Consider the following 17302-nt stretch of genomic DNA (forward strand, 5'->3'; position numbering starts at 1 on the left):
GAGGAACTGGGTAATATTAGGGATATTCAGATTGCTCAATAGGGCCCATCTGCAAAGCACCAAGAGCAGCTCACAATTATAGTTTCCAGCAAATGTGGAAATTTGGGCGTTTAGCAGCAGTTGGAGATTACAGCTCCTGCTGACAGTGTAATTGCTTAAAATAAGCTATAATGAGGACTTGTAGCGCAGAAAGTATGGTAATAGAAAAAATGTTGTCAACTTGTTTTTGACATTAATTTTACAAACCGGACGCCATTTACAAACAAAATACACAGGGATTTATATGTGTCTTATTGTGTCCTTAAGTCACATGGTACTCTGAAACAAGCTTAGAAATCTCCCTCTATTGTGTTATGGCTACTTGCATTATTTGAAGGTTAGACTCTATTCAGTTAAAGTCAAAAAATGTAAATCGTTCATGTATGAGTTGAATTATTAGTGTGGACATCTCCACGTGAAATTAGACTAAGCCCTGGTCTATGCCTAAGAGCTCAATGTATGTAACAGGAGATTGGTCATGGGGATGAAAGGGTTTTGTAGTAGTCAACTTTAACTTCTTTTCTTCTTGTGCAAAGACGCACTCAATGTGGCCCCTCTTAAGTCACTTGATATGAATGAACTGTTTGATCTTAGCCCGTTCTAAATTATAAAGCAATCTGAAAATGTCAAGAGCTGCACAGGATATAACAATGGTTTTAAAATCTGTCATTCTATATACAGATCCCCTATGGAAACTGTAGTTATTAATAGAACTCATAAGGTCTCCATCTAGTATCTCATATGCCTCATGGAGAGCTCATAGAAGGGGTTAGCAGCAATCCTCAGTTTTATCAGCTTCACACCAAACTATTCATGATAGTTTTTCTGTATTTGGTGTATTTAAGTTTTTTCATTAGGTTGATTTAGTCATTTTAAGGTTTTCAGCTCAGATGTGGTGGATTGGAGCTAGTCTCTGATGTGATGCTGAGCATTTGGTTTAAGGCATTACTGCCTTCAAGCTTCCCCCTATAATGAGGAGATGGATAAAACCTTTGGTAGGAGATAGAATTTATTGTGCGGCTGTTTTTAGGAGTTTTGTTCTTGTATTTGTAGCTGGTTGTAGCAGTAACAGAAATTGGCAAGATTGAACTGGGGCCTTAATGAAAGACCTAACAGCTAACATTGATGTAATGTTGCAAAATTACGGGAACTTTTTTTTTCTTCTTGACATCTTGGTAAACTGCTCCAGATGTTGAAGATGAGGTGTGATCAGCAAAGACGGAGAGGAACTGGCTGGACAGCAGTTATAGTGGATCATAACACTCTCAGGCACTCTTTATTTTTTATGAGACAAAGATAAGGGCTTGGGTTTACCGAGGAGAGCCTTTCTGGTTTTGGCTCCGCTTTCTGCTTGATCTGGGAGTTTTATGGCCGCTGAGTGCATTTGCCACTGATGTGGAGGTTCTGATTGATGCATTGCCTCAAGATGATTTGGGGAGGTGCCTCTGAGACTTGTTGGTTTGGCATATGGTCCAACTAGGCCCTTTCTTCTGTTAGATTCCTTCCAAACTATTTTTAGGGCTTTACACCACCAAACCTCATTGCTCCTAAATAATGGGTAATACATGTGAATTAGGGAACCCCTTTTGGAAGACTTCTTAAAAACCCCAAGTTGTTATTCCATTACTAAATCTACCACCTACTTGACAAAGGATTGCTACTTCGACTTCAGAAGTTAAACAGAAATCTATAGATGTGACACATAAATATCAAACAATCAGTTACACACAGGTATGAAAACATTGTGACCTCAGATGCACAGTTTATTCCATGTTCTGGATGCTACTGCTTTAGCATGTGGTTTTCCCACCCAGGGGTTGAATCCACAACCCACTAAATAGGAAACCTGGGATGTATTGACTGTTATCAGCTTCTGTGCGTAGCCTGTTTTAGTGGTCTATTGTAGCTATTATGCTTTACTTTCTGTTTTAAATTGAGATATGTAATTCTGGTTGACTGAGTGTGAACAAGTTCTTAAGTGACAATGAAAAAAATGAGGACTGTATTCTTTAAAAATGTTATTTGTCATCTAGTAAAACATTAAACATGCAATCAAATGTGTGCCTCCATAGTATACAGTGTCCTCTGACAGAATGAGAACCAGTCTGTGCAACTCATCTTTCACAAGTCAGAAAACACAAAGGAAAAAGCTAAACAAGTAAAAGAAAACAGCCTGTGGAAGTTTGCAATCAGATAGCACAAACTGGATAATCTCTGTCCCAATGCCATCCGGAAATCTTGCCTTTGATTCTCCGGCTCGCAGGGAGCAAATGGCTTACAGAGATTGCACCATAAATCCGTCTGATCATCAGCTCAGCGGGGCCTTGTCTTCAGGACTGAGGAGACAGAGGGCGAAGACATGGAGCTTTGGAGAATCTATTTTCCTTGAATCCAACCCCCTGTAGCAGTAACAGAACCCATCTCTGACTGTAAATAATAAAAAGATGCAGCAATGCTGGCACAGTGTGGATTCCTCAGGCAGGTTGGAAGCCAGAGCAAGCATTCTGATGAGAGACAAAGAAAACTATAGAGAGACAGAAGATTGAACATCAGAGCATATGTGCTTGTGAATGGTTATGAGAGGATCTATTTGTGTAGGTCTCTGTATACAGTGTGTTCGTATTTGGCTATTTTATCAAAAGAAAAATTCCATGGCTATGAACATGAAACCTCCTGATTGTTTATAGTTTGTCAGGCCTTCATGTAAACTGTCCTAAAAGACCACATCCATTGTTTGTATTATGACCCATCTACAAATTTGCCCTCTAACAGTTGTCTCTTGTATTGATGTAGTGGGTTGCATATAATTCTAATGGAGTCTCAACTTTAATATCATCATTTTGTCTGGATGTTGGCAAGTTTGGGAGATATTTCAGGTGGGACTGGATCTGATGACAGTGGGTAGAAGAGATGAGGGTGCCCACTGCGTCACATGTACTGTATGCTCGTAGCCTCAGTTGTTGTTAACAGGATTTTCTGTCCAGCAAGTCTGTATTTCATGCTGAACATAAAAGCTAAGTTAGTAATCACGCAGCACGTCTACAAGCCCATTAAATATTTTCCAACAAAACATAATTTTACGACTTAAACAAGTCACGTAATTCACTATGCTGTATTTGTCTGTCCCCTCATTCAAGTTCCCAACATAGATTGACCCATTGCACTGGTCTCTGTTTGGCATTCCAAACTGATTTAAAGCATGTGCACAAGGAAATGCACAAGTGTATCATTCCAGCAGAAGGCCTTGCACCCAGCCACTATTGCCTGTGAGTCAGCCAACACTACAAAACCCACAGCGTTACACTGCTTTGTCTTTGAGGTTTGACAGAGTTTTGGGTTCCTTGTGGGATGAGGTTACTTCAGCTCCTCAGACAGTCCTCAGACACAGGAAAGCAGTTGGGGGAAAAATTAAACCCAGTGGCTTCCTGCATCCAGTGAGTCAAGTGGTGATCAATACACTTTGGGCAGGATGCTGCTGCTCCATGGTTTAATCCCTGCTCTCAGGCCATCCGGACTCCAGCAATCCCTCAGTGGAGCTTATTACTCGCTGGGTGCTCCTGGTGATATTGCAGTCTGGGAAACGATTACCTTGCAATTAAGGCTAATGTTCGCTTTATTAGTACTTTCTTCGGACAGAAATTCAGGGAAGATATTGTTGCAATTTGGAACACCATTTGCTTTGTAAATCTATTTAAATCTAAGTGAGTGTGACACAACAGACTTTCATTATATTTATTTTTTTTGTGCTACACAGACTAAGGCAATCAGATTTGGGTAATTTTTAACTATATTACTCTTCATGTAACATGTTCATCTAACTACATTTATAGAACTGGACATCTTTTTATACTTTGAGAGAGACAGAAAGTCACAAAAAGGAGTAACACAGTAACTGGGCGCCTCTGTGTGCAATTTCTCAGTGGAGAAAGGTAGACTTGTATGACTAAATGTTACTCAAAATGTGGGTGGTCTGTGTTTTATGTCTCAGGGTGAGTGTGTGCTCCATTTAGCAGACCCTCACCCCTTTGGCCTATGAATAATTCCACTCTTATTATAGAAATGATGACGCCATATAAGACAGGACATCTTGGCCAGTAAAAGCATGCATGCAGGGCTACTGTAGTTAGAAGCAAGCTATGTATAAAGTATAAATCTTTGATTGTTTTTTGCAATAATAAATTCAGTTTTATCTGAGAGTGTTTCAGAAGGAGCTACCCCGCTATACTCTGTGTGTTAGTATATGAGTTAGATACCACTTGCTCCAGAGTGTGCCGGAATTGGTAGTGTTTGCTTTTATCTTGGCCGACAAGGGCGTCTGTAATGTGTGTAAGAGAAGAAGAATGTAATATGAATAATTGCGCAACATGTCACTCTCCATGGTGGGGGAGAGAAGAAAAGGAGATTGTGTGGAGAAGGCATATGGTTAGCTGAAAAGATAATAAACATGCAGATCTTGAAGGAGTATATCGCCTAGGCTTGACATTGACCACATGGCTTGTTTAAAATGACGAATGTGATAAGAATTCACATGCTATAATTGAGTTGTATTTTCTGCTTATCTTTCATAAAAACTTTTTGACAGTTAATAATGAATAGGTAGATTTATATAAATATGTATAAGTTATCATTTGCATTCACAGAATAGAGAGTTGACATATTTGGATGCTGGTTGGTTGAGATACAGCATAACAGATATATCAAGGAGTTTGAGGGAAAGTCAAATTCACGTTACCTAAAACTGAAATTAATATTTGAAGAATTTTGAGCTGTGGAAAAATATCGGATGTGAAAATGTAAATGTTTGAAAATGTAAATGTTTGAATGTGTTTGGCAGCCGCTTTCTTCTCTTAATGTGTGCAGTGCCACAAAACTTTCAGAGTTTGCAAACACGACTTGCAGAGATTTAATACATGACTTTTAAATATTGCAGGGATTTCTAATGTAGTTTTAATTCAGGAAAGATCAGAAATTCAAAGAGCAGCTCAAAACTCAAACCAGCCTGGGCAGTAACAGGGTTAATTCTCTGCTACTTGTTCCAACCAAATACAACTTTCCAAGCTGTGTTCAGAAACTCATGCCAGCATTTTTTTTGTAACATTACAGACATTAAACCTTTTAAATTTTTACTTTTAACCTTTCAAGAATCAGGGTTTTTTGTAAATATGTATACCTCATAAAACAGCACTCAGGGCCATGGGCTGGTTTGTAATGCAAATTTAAGCTTTCATAACACTGATGAAGACAATAAGAGACCTTGGACAAGGAGTGGGTTATAGTTCCAAGATGTTACAAGGATGAAATTGTAAAGATTTTATTTCCAAAGTCAGGTTGACAGTTTTCCATCTTTCAAGTAAGCTGATGAATGTTGACAGTACCTCAGTTGCTTTGGAACCCAGTATATAAAAGCTATGCAAACATTAGACCTGCTGCATTCCACTTGCCTGCTCAAACCTCCTGCAATATGGCTTTGGTATTTCTCAACACTGACGGAAAGTCCTCTCCCATTTCTCTCTGTTTGATTTATTCTATCTTGCTGGTTTCAAACATTGATACTCTCCAAGAACACTTAGGCCTCTACAGTTCATGCCTTCCAGTTGCACATCACATGTGCAATTAAGTTGTCAGAGTAGCCTCAGCCACTGCTTGCGCTGTTCTTGGAGCCTGGTGCTTATATCAGGGGGTGCTTGTGTCTTGTAAATTGTGCTTAATATTGTGCGTGAAATAATGGGAAAGTGTCAGAACATGCATGGATGGTTCCTTTTAAGACAGATGAATGGCAGTTTACATTAAAATCAGGTCCTGACCACAGAGATATAGTACGCTCCTTTTCATATCATTAAGCAAAGTAACAATGGTGTGCTTGAATAGATTAACTACATGATACATAACAGGCAAATAACTGAGGACTGGTTATTATTTGAATTAAAATAAAAATAAAAATGAACAGGTTCAATTAAAAGCTCTGTGTTCGGGAATTCCCCAGTAGTTAACGTGTCTTTTGCACATGCTTGTGTGTGTGTGTGTGTGTGTGTGTGCGCGCGCGTGCGTGCGTGCGTGCGTGCGTGCGTGCATGGTGTGTCTGTGTCTGTGTGTGTGTGTGTGTGTCTGTGTCTCTCTGTGTCTGTGTGTGTGTCTGTCTGTGTGTGTGTCTGTGTCTGTGTGTGTCTGTGTGTCTATATGTGTGTGTCTGTATGTGTGTATGTGTGTGTGTGTATGTGTGTGTGTGTGTGTGTGTGTGTGTGTGTGTGTGTGTGTGTGTCTGTGTGTCTGTGTGTCTGTATGTGTGTGTGTGTGTGTGTGTGTGTGTGCGTGCGTGTAAGGGGTCTATGTGGAGTGTTTTATTGTAGCTAACACATTGCAGTTATTAGCATTAGGGGGTAGCTGTGCCAGCGTAAGCAGCATGCCTCACATGCTCAGCCTGGGCTTGTGGTTAGCTGATGGAGACATCTGAAGGACCAGAGGCTCTCAGATCTAAATCAGGAACAATTTCTCCCTCTTTCCCATTCTCTCTCTGTGTCTCCTATTCTTTTGATTCCCCCCCCCCCACTTTCCTGTTGTCTCACTCCTGTTTTTCTTCTTTTCTGTCCAGTCGTTTTGTTCTCTAACGGTTGTTTCTCACACTCATTTCTGTCCTTCTTTTTCTTTTTCCTCCATCCCTCTCCTTTATGTTTTGAGTCAACAATTAGGTATGTCAGGTGCAATAATCCTTAGTGTACAGGTCACCACCAGGATCGTGGTATGTTAACATCAAGACTCACTGGACAGAATATGAATGGGCTCTGATGAAAAGAAAATGGAGACAGCAGTGATTTAGACAGTTCAGCCTGCTTCCAAATTCCATCACGGCACCTACATCAGGACTAGTCACTAGCCTGTCTGAATTCCTTGTTCTTGGCTTTTAATCAAGTCTTGGGATTGGAGTTACTATGATTTAAAATCCTTTGTTTGGACAACAATTGTTGAAAACAAACATTGTTAGCGAGGATGAAAGAGCACTGACCTCAACGCTCCCTTTGCTTTGTAATGTCTTACTGCTGACATGCTTACTGTTGTGGGGAAATAACCAGAAATAAAGGCTATTTTGTAACAAAGAAACCAATTTCATGCGTGAATACACTGGCTTTTAGATTTACTAGATTAATGCAGAATTACGCACACTTTAACTGGAGCAGCAACAGCTACTGTACCGTAAACACAAGATTGGTTTCTGCTGGTATTACTGGAGATTTGCTAATAAGACTAAAGAAAATGTCGGGTTTAAAGGGTTTAAACCAATACTACAGAATTTAATAGGTCCATAGTAGAGCTGTAATGCACTGAAACAGGTCACATTTAATAATGGACAATAATGGCACTGATTGGTCCATGTTTCTAAGGTGCTTTAGGACAGGCCTTTGTCAAAATGTCTGTAGAGAGTTGAAGAGGTATGAGGAGGACGCTAAGCTTAAGGCTTTGCTTGTGGCTCTTAACAGTTGTGGTGGTTTTACTGTATGGCACTCATATCAAGTCCCTCAGTAAAAGATCTGTGTTACAAGCTCTCCTCTCAGATGAAGATAATGCTGGGACAACGGCTGAACAAGATATCCAAATTAAATAGTGAGAAGTCAGAAGTCCCCCTGTTGCTCTCCGTGGGTCTTGTCCGTAACTGGGTTCCCTGTTTGTCTTTGTTGTTATTCTGGGCCTGTTGGAGGCAGATATTAAACATAGCCAGTTTGACTTGGGTACAGTGGAGGCACTCTTGGCGGAGACCTCCAGCATGACATCACCAGTGCTGTCGTTGTGATTCCTCCCGCTTTAGATTGAAATAGTTTTGTAATTGTGCATTCTCCTGTTGGCAGATGCGTAGGAATCTTTTCCATGTCCTTGCTCCCCCTCTTTAATGAACATGTTATATTTTGGGCTTCTGAAAGAAAGAACGAAGGCATATGCTTGGAAAATTAACCTAGGGCTTTCATTGTAACAGTAACACTTCTGGTATTACCGACCTTGTAAACACCCCCCCCCCTCCACTTTTGAAATGATTCCAAAGAAATCCCACAAGTCTGTCTATTCTCTGTTGTGGTTGCAGTAATTACGAAGGTATGAAGGTTTTGAAAACACAAATTGCAGATAATTCATTTGACTATAAAGAAAATAACAAGAATTTAAAGTAAACCAGGGTTGGATGCACATTTTTATGGAATATCTCGCCTTCATATGACGTCAAGGATATTTGGTTCATCTGGTGGTTAATATGCAGTATGTGCTGAGTAGATGTGGTATGTGGTTTCACAAAGGAAAACTGACTTGGAAAAGACTTTTATGATGACTTTTTGAATTAGGAAGTAGCACATTCATTCATTTCATAAGTGTGCTTAAAATCGGCCATCTTTGCTATTGCTAAGTTTTTAGACTATTTAAATGTTCATTCATTAGCATGTCGAATGTATTTGTGACATGACATGTGGGTTGCTTTTTACCAAGTACCGTTTTTTTTCTTTCATAAAAACACATTCCAAAATCATTAAAGTAGCTTTCTTTTTTTTCTTCTTCTTTTTTTGGGCTTTTGTTGCCTTTTTATGATAGTGACAGCTGAAGACAGACAGGAAAGGGGGGCAGAGAGAGGGGATGACACGCAGCAAAGGGCCGCAGGTCGGATTCGAACCCTGGGCCGCTGCAGTAAGGACTCAGCCTCGGTACATGGGTCGCCAGCTCTACCCACTGAGCTAACCGGACACCCATAAAGTAGCTTTCTTTTGGTTGTAAGCTGAGCTTTATCAGAAACTACCTCAATTGCACTTCCTCCGTTACTATGATCTTACACTGGCTCACACTTTATTTGCTCAGGAAAACAAGGCTAAGGAATAGCCCAGTTCAGTTGAAATACTACAGCACATTGAGAACATTTCAGTACTGTAATATTTCATTAGTGCAGTACATGCATTGTAAATGGGGATTTTCTTTCCCAGTAGTGGATTTAATTACTTGGAAGACAGGGGGGAAAGAGAGAGAGAGAGAGACCACATTTTTGTAATGAACTGTTTTCATTGAGATAATTATTCAGAGTGTCACACAATGTGATATTCATCTGGGTTCATTTCGGGCTCTAATCCCTCCAATCTGCCATGGATTCCAGCTGCACGGCTCTGCTGTGTTTTTAGAGTATGCGTGCATGCATTTGTGTGTGGTGTTGTGTGGAAATATTTGTCTTTAGTGTACGTTTCTGGTTTAGTGTGTTGGTATAGTCTAATAGTAATATTAAGAGATTTTGCTCATTCTTAAAGTGTTTTGAATGTGAGGGAGAGTGTGTGAAATTCTCTCCTTGCAGCTCTGGTTGGCAGCAGCCTTCTCCAGTGTACCTCCTTTTGAGGAGAAAAATGAAACCCCTGTCTTTAATCATGGTGTAATGGCTTTCTGCATTTGTTACAGTTTCATTAAAAACCCATTAGCAGCTAATTTTTAGTTGAGCTGATGGATGTGTTCGAAGCCAAGAGACGTTAAAGAAAAGGTAATTTGAGTCAACTGCGATGAGCTCCGTTCTCTTCAGTTTACATTCCAGTGGGGTCGTCATCAATAGGTCGAGCAGCTTAAGTGTAAAAGAAGTGGCTGCATACCATTTGACATTACTGGAACCATCCCAAACTGTGACTATATGTTTGAAACAGTGAGCCACTTTTCAAGTCTCATTCTTCTTGTTGCCAGCTGGAAACCATTCTTATGAGAACCAGGGTCATCACTGTTAAAACAAGCTTCACACTAGCTGGTTATGGATGGGATGAGAAGGATCTAGAAGTGGGGGTGATGAAGAAGATGACGACAAACCAGAAGCAATTATATTAACTAAAACAGACATGAATTGCAGTTAAAGAAGATGGAAGGAGGAAGGAATTAGGACAGGTGAAGGAACAAAAGTTGTAAGAGCAAGATGACATGAGGAGGAGGGGGGACAACAGGTAGCACTGACAACAGAGGCACTGCTTCGATGGCAAAGCAGTGTGCTCACTGCTGAATGTGTGTGTGTGTGTGTGTGTGTGTGTGTGTGTGTGTGTGTGTGTGTGTGTGTGTGTGTGTGTGTGTGTGTGTGTGTGTGTGTGTGTATCACGTTAGCAATGAAAAACAATCTGAAACCCATCACATCCGCTGTGTCCCTTTGGCAGTCAGAGAGGTTTTCCATTAGGTTTGAAGAAAGTTATATGGTAAAAATGTCTGTGAGTGTTTCTGAAGAAGTCTCAATGCAGGGCCCTCCCCAGGGATTGTGCTCTGTGGGGCCTGACATGGGAGACAGGGTCTCTACTTGTCAGACCCAGTGTGTGTGTGTCTGTGTTTGTATGTGTATATGAGTGATTTGGAGAAGGTGGGGGGTTCTGTCTGAGATAAGGAGCTATTGAGTTTCCTTCATTTATTTTCGCACTCCGTAGGTGTTCGCCCTCCACTGCCTGGCCTCCAATCTCCAGGCCTGCTGCTTTGATGTCAGCATGAGTTCGCCAGCAACCTGCAGAGGAAAAACAACAATAACAGAGAGTGTGTTTATGCAGCAATGGTCCTCTGCATGCTCTCATTAATCTGCTGAAACTGTGTGAAATTGACCAGTTTTAAAAATGTTTGGGTTTCGAAGATCAGGCAGTTGCAGGCAGTCATGTTAGTTGACTGCTTATCCCTGCCAACAGTTTTTTTCCTGTGTGCTGAACTGAAATTGAAAAATAGCTTTGTAATTCCTAGAGAAAAAATAGAAAATGTCATATTTTATATTTCAGTAATGTTTTTTGGACAATGAAAACAAACTGGCATTTTTGTTTTGTTTAAGGCCAACAGATGTCAAAGTGAAAGCCTCAAATGACAAGAAATTGTAGTAAGACCATTATTCTGTTTCCCTCCCACACTTTGCGCTGTGCAATATATATAGTATTTCAAGTAGGCTCAAATTATTTTAAAGTATAAACAAATGCATAGAAACCACATCAATTTACATACATTTATATTAGGCAACTACACTTATTATGTCCTATTAGATGTTGTCACATCACACATTGCTTGCTGTGACCTGAAATGGTCTACTTAAAAAAAAATATTAGTATTATTTTCACAAGCTTTACTTATTCACATCACAGTTTACATATAAATTACATTGCCAGTGGCAGTTAAGACTTTACTGGTTTCTGGTATCTGTGAGTTATAGCTCGTTTGTTTGCACTAGGGGAACTGTGACAGTATCTGCAGCGGTGCTGTTTCTAATAGCTGGAGGTGGTGGCGGGGTTCAGCTAATGTGTTGAGCAGCTCAGATGTGGGTCGACCCTCCAGACAGGCTCAACACACTGCCTCCTGGTCCCTGACTGGGCCAGACGTCTGCAGTGGGACAGAGGTCAGGCCTGGCCTTCCTGTGCCCTAACCCTCCATGGGTGCCCACTTACCCTCTGAGTAGGGGGTCCCGCTTGCCTGTCACTCACTCTGCCAGGACCTGTTCCTTTTTTCTGTGCCTTTGTTCTGGTTTATTATCTCCAAATCTCTCTCACTCTTGCTGTTTCTAAACTTTTCTTGGTCTCAGTGTCTCACTTTATCGCACTCTGTTATTTTTTCCACTTATCTCTTTGTCTCTTGTCTCTCCTTTCCTTTTCTGCTACCGTCATCTTTGGTCAACAGCTGAGTTGACATGCCTGCAGGGGAAACAACCCCCCCTTTTCCTGGTCCTTCTGTCTTTCCCTCCTTCTCTATCCCTCCATCCCTCCCTCCCCGTCCTGTGCCCTGCCGTGGCATTGGAGGGATCAGTTTACCCGGCAGCAGCTGAGGCAGGCTTCATTTGTCCCAGGGCTTCCCTCTGAAAAGGCATTTTTCGCCTCTGGAGAATTGCTCACTGCCCACGGTGACATTGAGCGCTTAATTGCGCTACTTCCAAATTTGGCAGTCTTGTTCTTTAGTGGCAGTTTGAGTTGTTGAACTCAATGTACTCTTGGCCTGCAGGGATATGAGAGTCAGCATGGGAGGGAGACTGTTTCTAATTCTAATGTTCTTAAATAGTGTATTGTGATGTAAACTAAACACCTCAACATGTGAACATGTTTCATTATAAACTTGACTCATCTAAAAATATACCTTCTCATTTATCTCTAAATGTTGCAGATGCAACTTTTGAAGTGATGACAAGTTACCAAATTAAGTGTGAATAATGAGCAACAAATTAACATCTTATTATTTGCCAATCTCTAGTATTTGGAACCTTGATGAAGTATTTATTATTCCTCCCCTTATGTTTACCAATTCCCACCACTCACTGATGGGGAAAAAACTGCTTGCATAGTGCAGCTCTACCGCAAAGGCCCTTACTGAAGTTTAGTATAAATATTTCTGCCAGGGCCTCTCTCGTCTCTTTTGGCGATTGTGTGTTTACTTTACCGCACTGGGGGATACTTGCTTCTCTGTCAGTGTGTCCACAACTCAAATTATGCAAAGTATGTTTAAAACCTAATCTTCATTACTCAACCACACAGAGAGAAAGGGGTTCATTGTCATTAAATAGTGTCAGAACCAGGAAATGTGTGTTAATTGTGCGGGGTACGTGTATGTACAGTATGTACAGCATGTGACTTGGCTGAAAGGTGTGGCTGTGGGTTTTCATTTGCTCAGTTGAGTATGTGTGAAGGAAGTGTGTGTGTGCATGGAGTAGCCAAATATATTTGGTTTTGACACCTTCAGTGTTTACATTTGTCAGGATAAGGAGTGACTCCTGAGACACCCTGCCACGCTGATCCACCGTTTAAATGCTTAACATATGTGATCGCCTCCTTCCTTTGTCCGGATTGTCTGACTAACTCACTGCCCGGGCTAACTGTGAAAAGGTTACTGTGCTGCAGTAACCCCTAATCAAAGCCATACTGGGGGTTAACTCGCTCAACCCTCCACCTTTTTCTGACTTTTCTATTTTTAGAGTGGTTCTAATATGTGTATATGCTTATTTTCTTTCTTTCATTTCTTCCTACCATCCTCTGTTCCAGGCTTATGTCTACTGTGAATATGAAAATGAGGTATTTGTTCAGTTATACATAGTAGTTGTAGAGGAGTAGAACTTTAGCTGTAGTCGTAGTATGTTTTTTTGTGCTTTGATTTTGATGTAGTTGGCTGTTCTCCCGTTTTCCAAATTCATAAATTATGGTTGACAAGGTTTTTACATTAGAGCTGGTTGTATTCCAAATTTGATAAATATTTGTCCTCTGCATACAAAGAGCCCATTACCTCTGATAATGAACTGTTGAATCAAAAGCTGTGAACATGCAAGTCCCTCCCAAAACTTGGAAACAAGACAACAAGCCTCCACTAAAACTTGGAAACACGATGACCAAGACCCTCTGGAGAAGGTGACAATCTGCTAGTAGAAATTTTACAAGTCCACAAAGTCGGTCTCTTTATTGTCAGTGGAGCTTCTCCAGGGTTTGTCACTTGATGACATCAGATATGAGAGCTGTGGTTTTCTGCTTTAAGCTTTAGGAGACTGTTTAAACATATTGCTAAATAATATCAACAGGAACAACATGGGGACTCCCTATTAGACCATTTTTGTGCATTTGTGGATTTGCTACGTTAAAGTTGTATTTACCCCAGCAGTAGATCTAGTAAAAATCCTTGGCTGTTAGTCCTTTAACCACAATCTCATGACCCGCTCCATTGTTTGTCCTCAGGTCCCTATTGTTTTAATTGCACCTCACGTCTTAGTCATAGTGCACCCACTAGGCTCAGACACTGAACCAATAAATAACCTCCTCATTCCAAATCTTGGCTCATTTTGTTTATCTTCAGGCTCATCTCTGAAGGAGATGTCCATTTCATCGTCATTCCTACACACACATAAACACACTCACAGATCTTGTACTTGCATTCCTGGGCTTAACAGGCCGCTGGTCTCTGAGTGCAGATGACATGTGCTGTTGTGGAGGAGAGACCTTCACCCCTCTCATCCAAGGACCGGGGTTTATTTGTAGAGCCCATGGAGATGGTTGTTAAATGGGGATGGGAGGAAGGTTAGTAAGAAGGTTTGGTGTGAGGGGGGGGGTAAAAACAGCAATCTATGGTAGATGCTCTGCTAATCACTGCTCTGACTAGTGTGCACACAGCCATGCAGGAGAAAAGATAGTCTGCTTACATGCACACCAACAATTTGATTACCCTCAATAGCCAGATAAAGGTAGCGATTAGATTGGTCTGATTACATTTTTCCCTATAAGTAGAGATTAAGTGATTTGTTTGGTAATTGATCATGTGTGGGGAGATGTGCGCTATTCTGCTAGCTAATATCTTAAGCTCCATGAGGTAATAGACAAAAAATTAGGGATAACACTTTTTTTTTCAACTTTTTGACGTGATTAATAATGATTAATTGAAATGACACCTCAACACCAGAACTGTTTTTTGTAGCTTAAGTTTGAACATTGTGGATGCAGGAAAATTGCACAAATATGACCTTTCAGACACTAGGACCACCAAACTCTATTGTATTACTGTACAATACTTTTACACCACTGTTACATGAAGTATTACTTAAATCAGAGCAAATCTAAATGCACAAGATCTCCAGAGCTCTGTGTTTACTTCACTGTCTATCCTCACAGACATTCATGTTTGTTTTTTCATCAGGATGACCACGAGAGTGGCTCTAGCTCCACCAGTCGCAGTGTCTCAGACAGCTCCAAGGCCGTGGCCAAGCCCCGCCGCCTCCAGCAGGCTGCCCCCAGCGACCCAGACCTGCCCCCAGGTGAGTGATGGCCCTGGGGCCAGTGAGGCTATTCCAACTCCCTGCTCGGAGAATGACCACCAGGACAGGCACGGCCTCAGTGGGGGAGGATGGGGCCACAGAGTGAGACAAAGATTAGGATGTATTTACACTACAGAGAAAGCTTGATTTTTTTTCTAGCCTCTAAGAAAGCTATAGAGACAAGGTAATTGGGTTTGAATCCACTGGATTGGCAATTGTAGGTAAAACGGGTTTACACTGGGAGAAATATTGTTTTTGGGATGAGCTGTGTTGCGGTGCATTTTTTCACCAGTGTAAATCAGCCAGAGAGAGTGTGGGGGATTTGTCTGTGATAAATCACATAGTGATGGCTCTTATCAACAAGGCCACTTGACCACATGCCTCCTAAAGGGCCAGGGATTCCATGCCTGCCTTACTCTGCACTTTACTGCATCTCACAAAGAATGGCCTTGTTTGATTGGGGCTGGATAATGCCCTTTTAAAAATATTTATTACGTTTTTTTAAATTAATTTGTAACAACAACAATTTGTTTCTTTTGTTATAAAGAAAGAAAGACACACAGATGTCATATTAGCTAGTAAGGTTTTTTATTTATGTTTATGCTGGTACAGACAATTTAAAACATGTTTAAATGTATGTAGAAGTGAAAAAGCCTGCACAACCTCAGTAATCTAATTTAAATACTCAATAAACACTTCATAAAAGGTATGCAACAACCTCTCAGAAACAACAGCATGGAAAATGTTTCCAGAGAAAACTTTTAAAGTGAGAAAGAAGGTCGGAAATGACAGGGGAAAGAAAAATATAAAGAAATAAAGTTTATAGAAGGAAAAAAAAGAAAAAGAGTGTTCTTGAGCTTTAAGAGCTAGGTCACAGTCTTACACCCAACCGTAAGGCTCACTCCCAGAGCCCCAGTCTGCATGAATGTATGAACCTACACTCCTGGCTGGTTGTATCTGGGGAGGATCCATTTCCAGGCCTGACGTTATGAGATAATATCTCTCCCCAGCTGTTAAAGCAGGGTGCCTCACACCCCAGCATCTCCCTTTGGGCCTACCTCTAACAGATCTCCCAGGTGTGTGTGTGTGTGTGTGTGTGTGTGTGTGTGTGTGTGTGTGTGTGTGTGTGTGTGTGTGTGTGTGTGTGTGAGAATGCCTGTGTGTAACTGTGTGTATGTATTTTCAGTGTATCTGTGTTCATTTGTGTGCAAACCCCACACTGTTCCAGCCGTGGACCTTGTTTCAACCCATTATAGGCTGTAGAGACAACTCTAAGGTCAAAGGTTGCATCACCTCAATAACAGCGAGGAAGCAGTTGAATGCTGTAATCCCAGCCTTCCTAATTAAAAGGTAGAGGTTAAAAGGTAGATGAGGTAAAACTAACCTGCTATGACTCAGACAGAGGATGTTTTACTAAGAATAAGATACAAAACAAACCTGTCAGCAGTCTTTAATGTAGTTAATGGATGTTTTTTTTTAAAGTGAGGACATGGCAGCACACACTGGCAATTTTGTAGACATTCATTCATTAGTCTTGTAAATACGTTATTTTCGACTTGTTATAATCCACTGTTATGGATACAGATGTTGTCCTGAGTACAGCATTTCTATTTGCAACAGGTACAATATCTATGATCTGCATAATCTTGAAATCTTACACATACTGTATATCCTGTAATATACTGAAATGTAAAGCGCTACTTCTAGTCTGCCACAATCTGTGTTGATACTACCACTGAAGAGGTCTAAGAAGTCACCATTAGGGCTTTAATGAATCAACTAACAGCTGTATGAAGCCCATTTTGTTTCTGATCCTTTGTTTGTGTGCTCAGGGTATGTTTCTGTCAAAAATGCCCTATTGGATACTCTTAGAACCATTTAGTATTGGGAGTTACTGAATGTTGAGGAAACCATGGAGCACATACAATAAACAAATAGCTGCCAAAAATTTCAGTTAATGAGTTATGGTGAATTTAAAAAAAGTTGTTTTGTGTCTATTTTTGTAGGTTAACCAAACCTCTTAACCTCTTGTTGTGCTTCAACAATGCAGTTTAACATCAGTATTTTGTTCATGATTAAAGACAGGCTGACAAAAGCTTGTTAAAAGCTTCATGCCACATCAGATCCAGACTGACACTCCTCTTTACTCATTATGTAAGTATTACTATTATAACACATATATTACATAATACACTACAAGAAAATACAACATTTTATAGGAATATCAATAAATATTATAGTAGATTATTAAAAGAAAGCTATATGTTCATATAATTTCTATTTGTCAAAGATATTTTATTTGCATTAATTTTTTATGTATGTCCACTCTAGGCTAAGTGTGCACAGTGCTGCTGTATTATGTAAGAAAAAAAACAAACAATCTAATAATATTATAACAAAAAGATTGTTTTGGAAAAAATCAATATTAGAGGATTAAAAAACAGGTGATTCGGACATTCATGTTCTGGCTTCCATCCTTTTTTGAGACCCATGAATGCTTTCCTAAATTTGAAGTTAGTTGCACTTGTTGCAACAATGCTTATATCT

At 40.4% G+C, this 17302-nt stretch overlaps 1 protein-coding gene across 7 annotated transcripts in view; it reads left to right on the plus strand.

The window, feature by feature from the left end:
* Positions 1-17302, plus strand: part of LOC127366381 (intermembrane lipid transfer protein VPS13B) — a 315825-nt gene that overhangs the window by 6598 nt on the left and 291925 nt on the right. For all 7 annotated transcript variants that reach the window (XM_051405186.1, XM_051405181.1, XM_051405183.1 and 4 more), the window contains exon 4: positions 14638-14755. In XM_051405186.1, coding sequence (XP_051261146.1) covers positions 14638-14755 — 118 coding nt within the window. The remainder of the gene's footprint in view (positions 1-14637; positions 14756-17302) is intronic.

Source organism: Dicentrarchus labrax, unplaced genomic scaffold (genome assembly GCF_905237075.1).
Source record: "Dicentrarchus labrax unplaced genomic scaffold, dlabrax2021, whole genome shotgun sequence".
Lineage (NCBI taxonomy): Eukaryota > Metazoa > Chordata > Actinopteri > Moronidae > Dicentrarchus > Dicentrarchus labrax.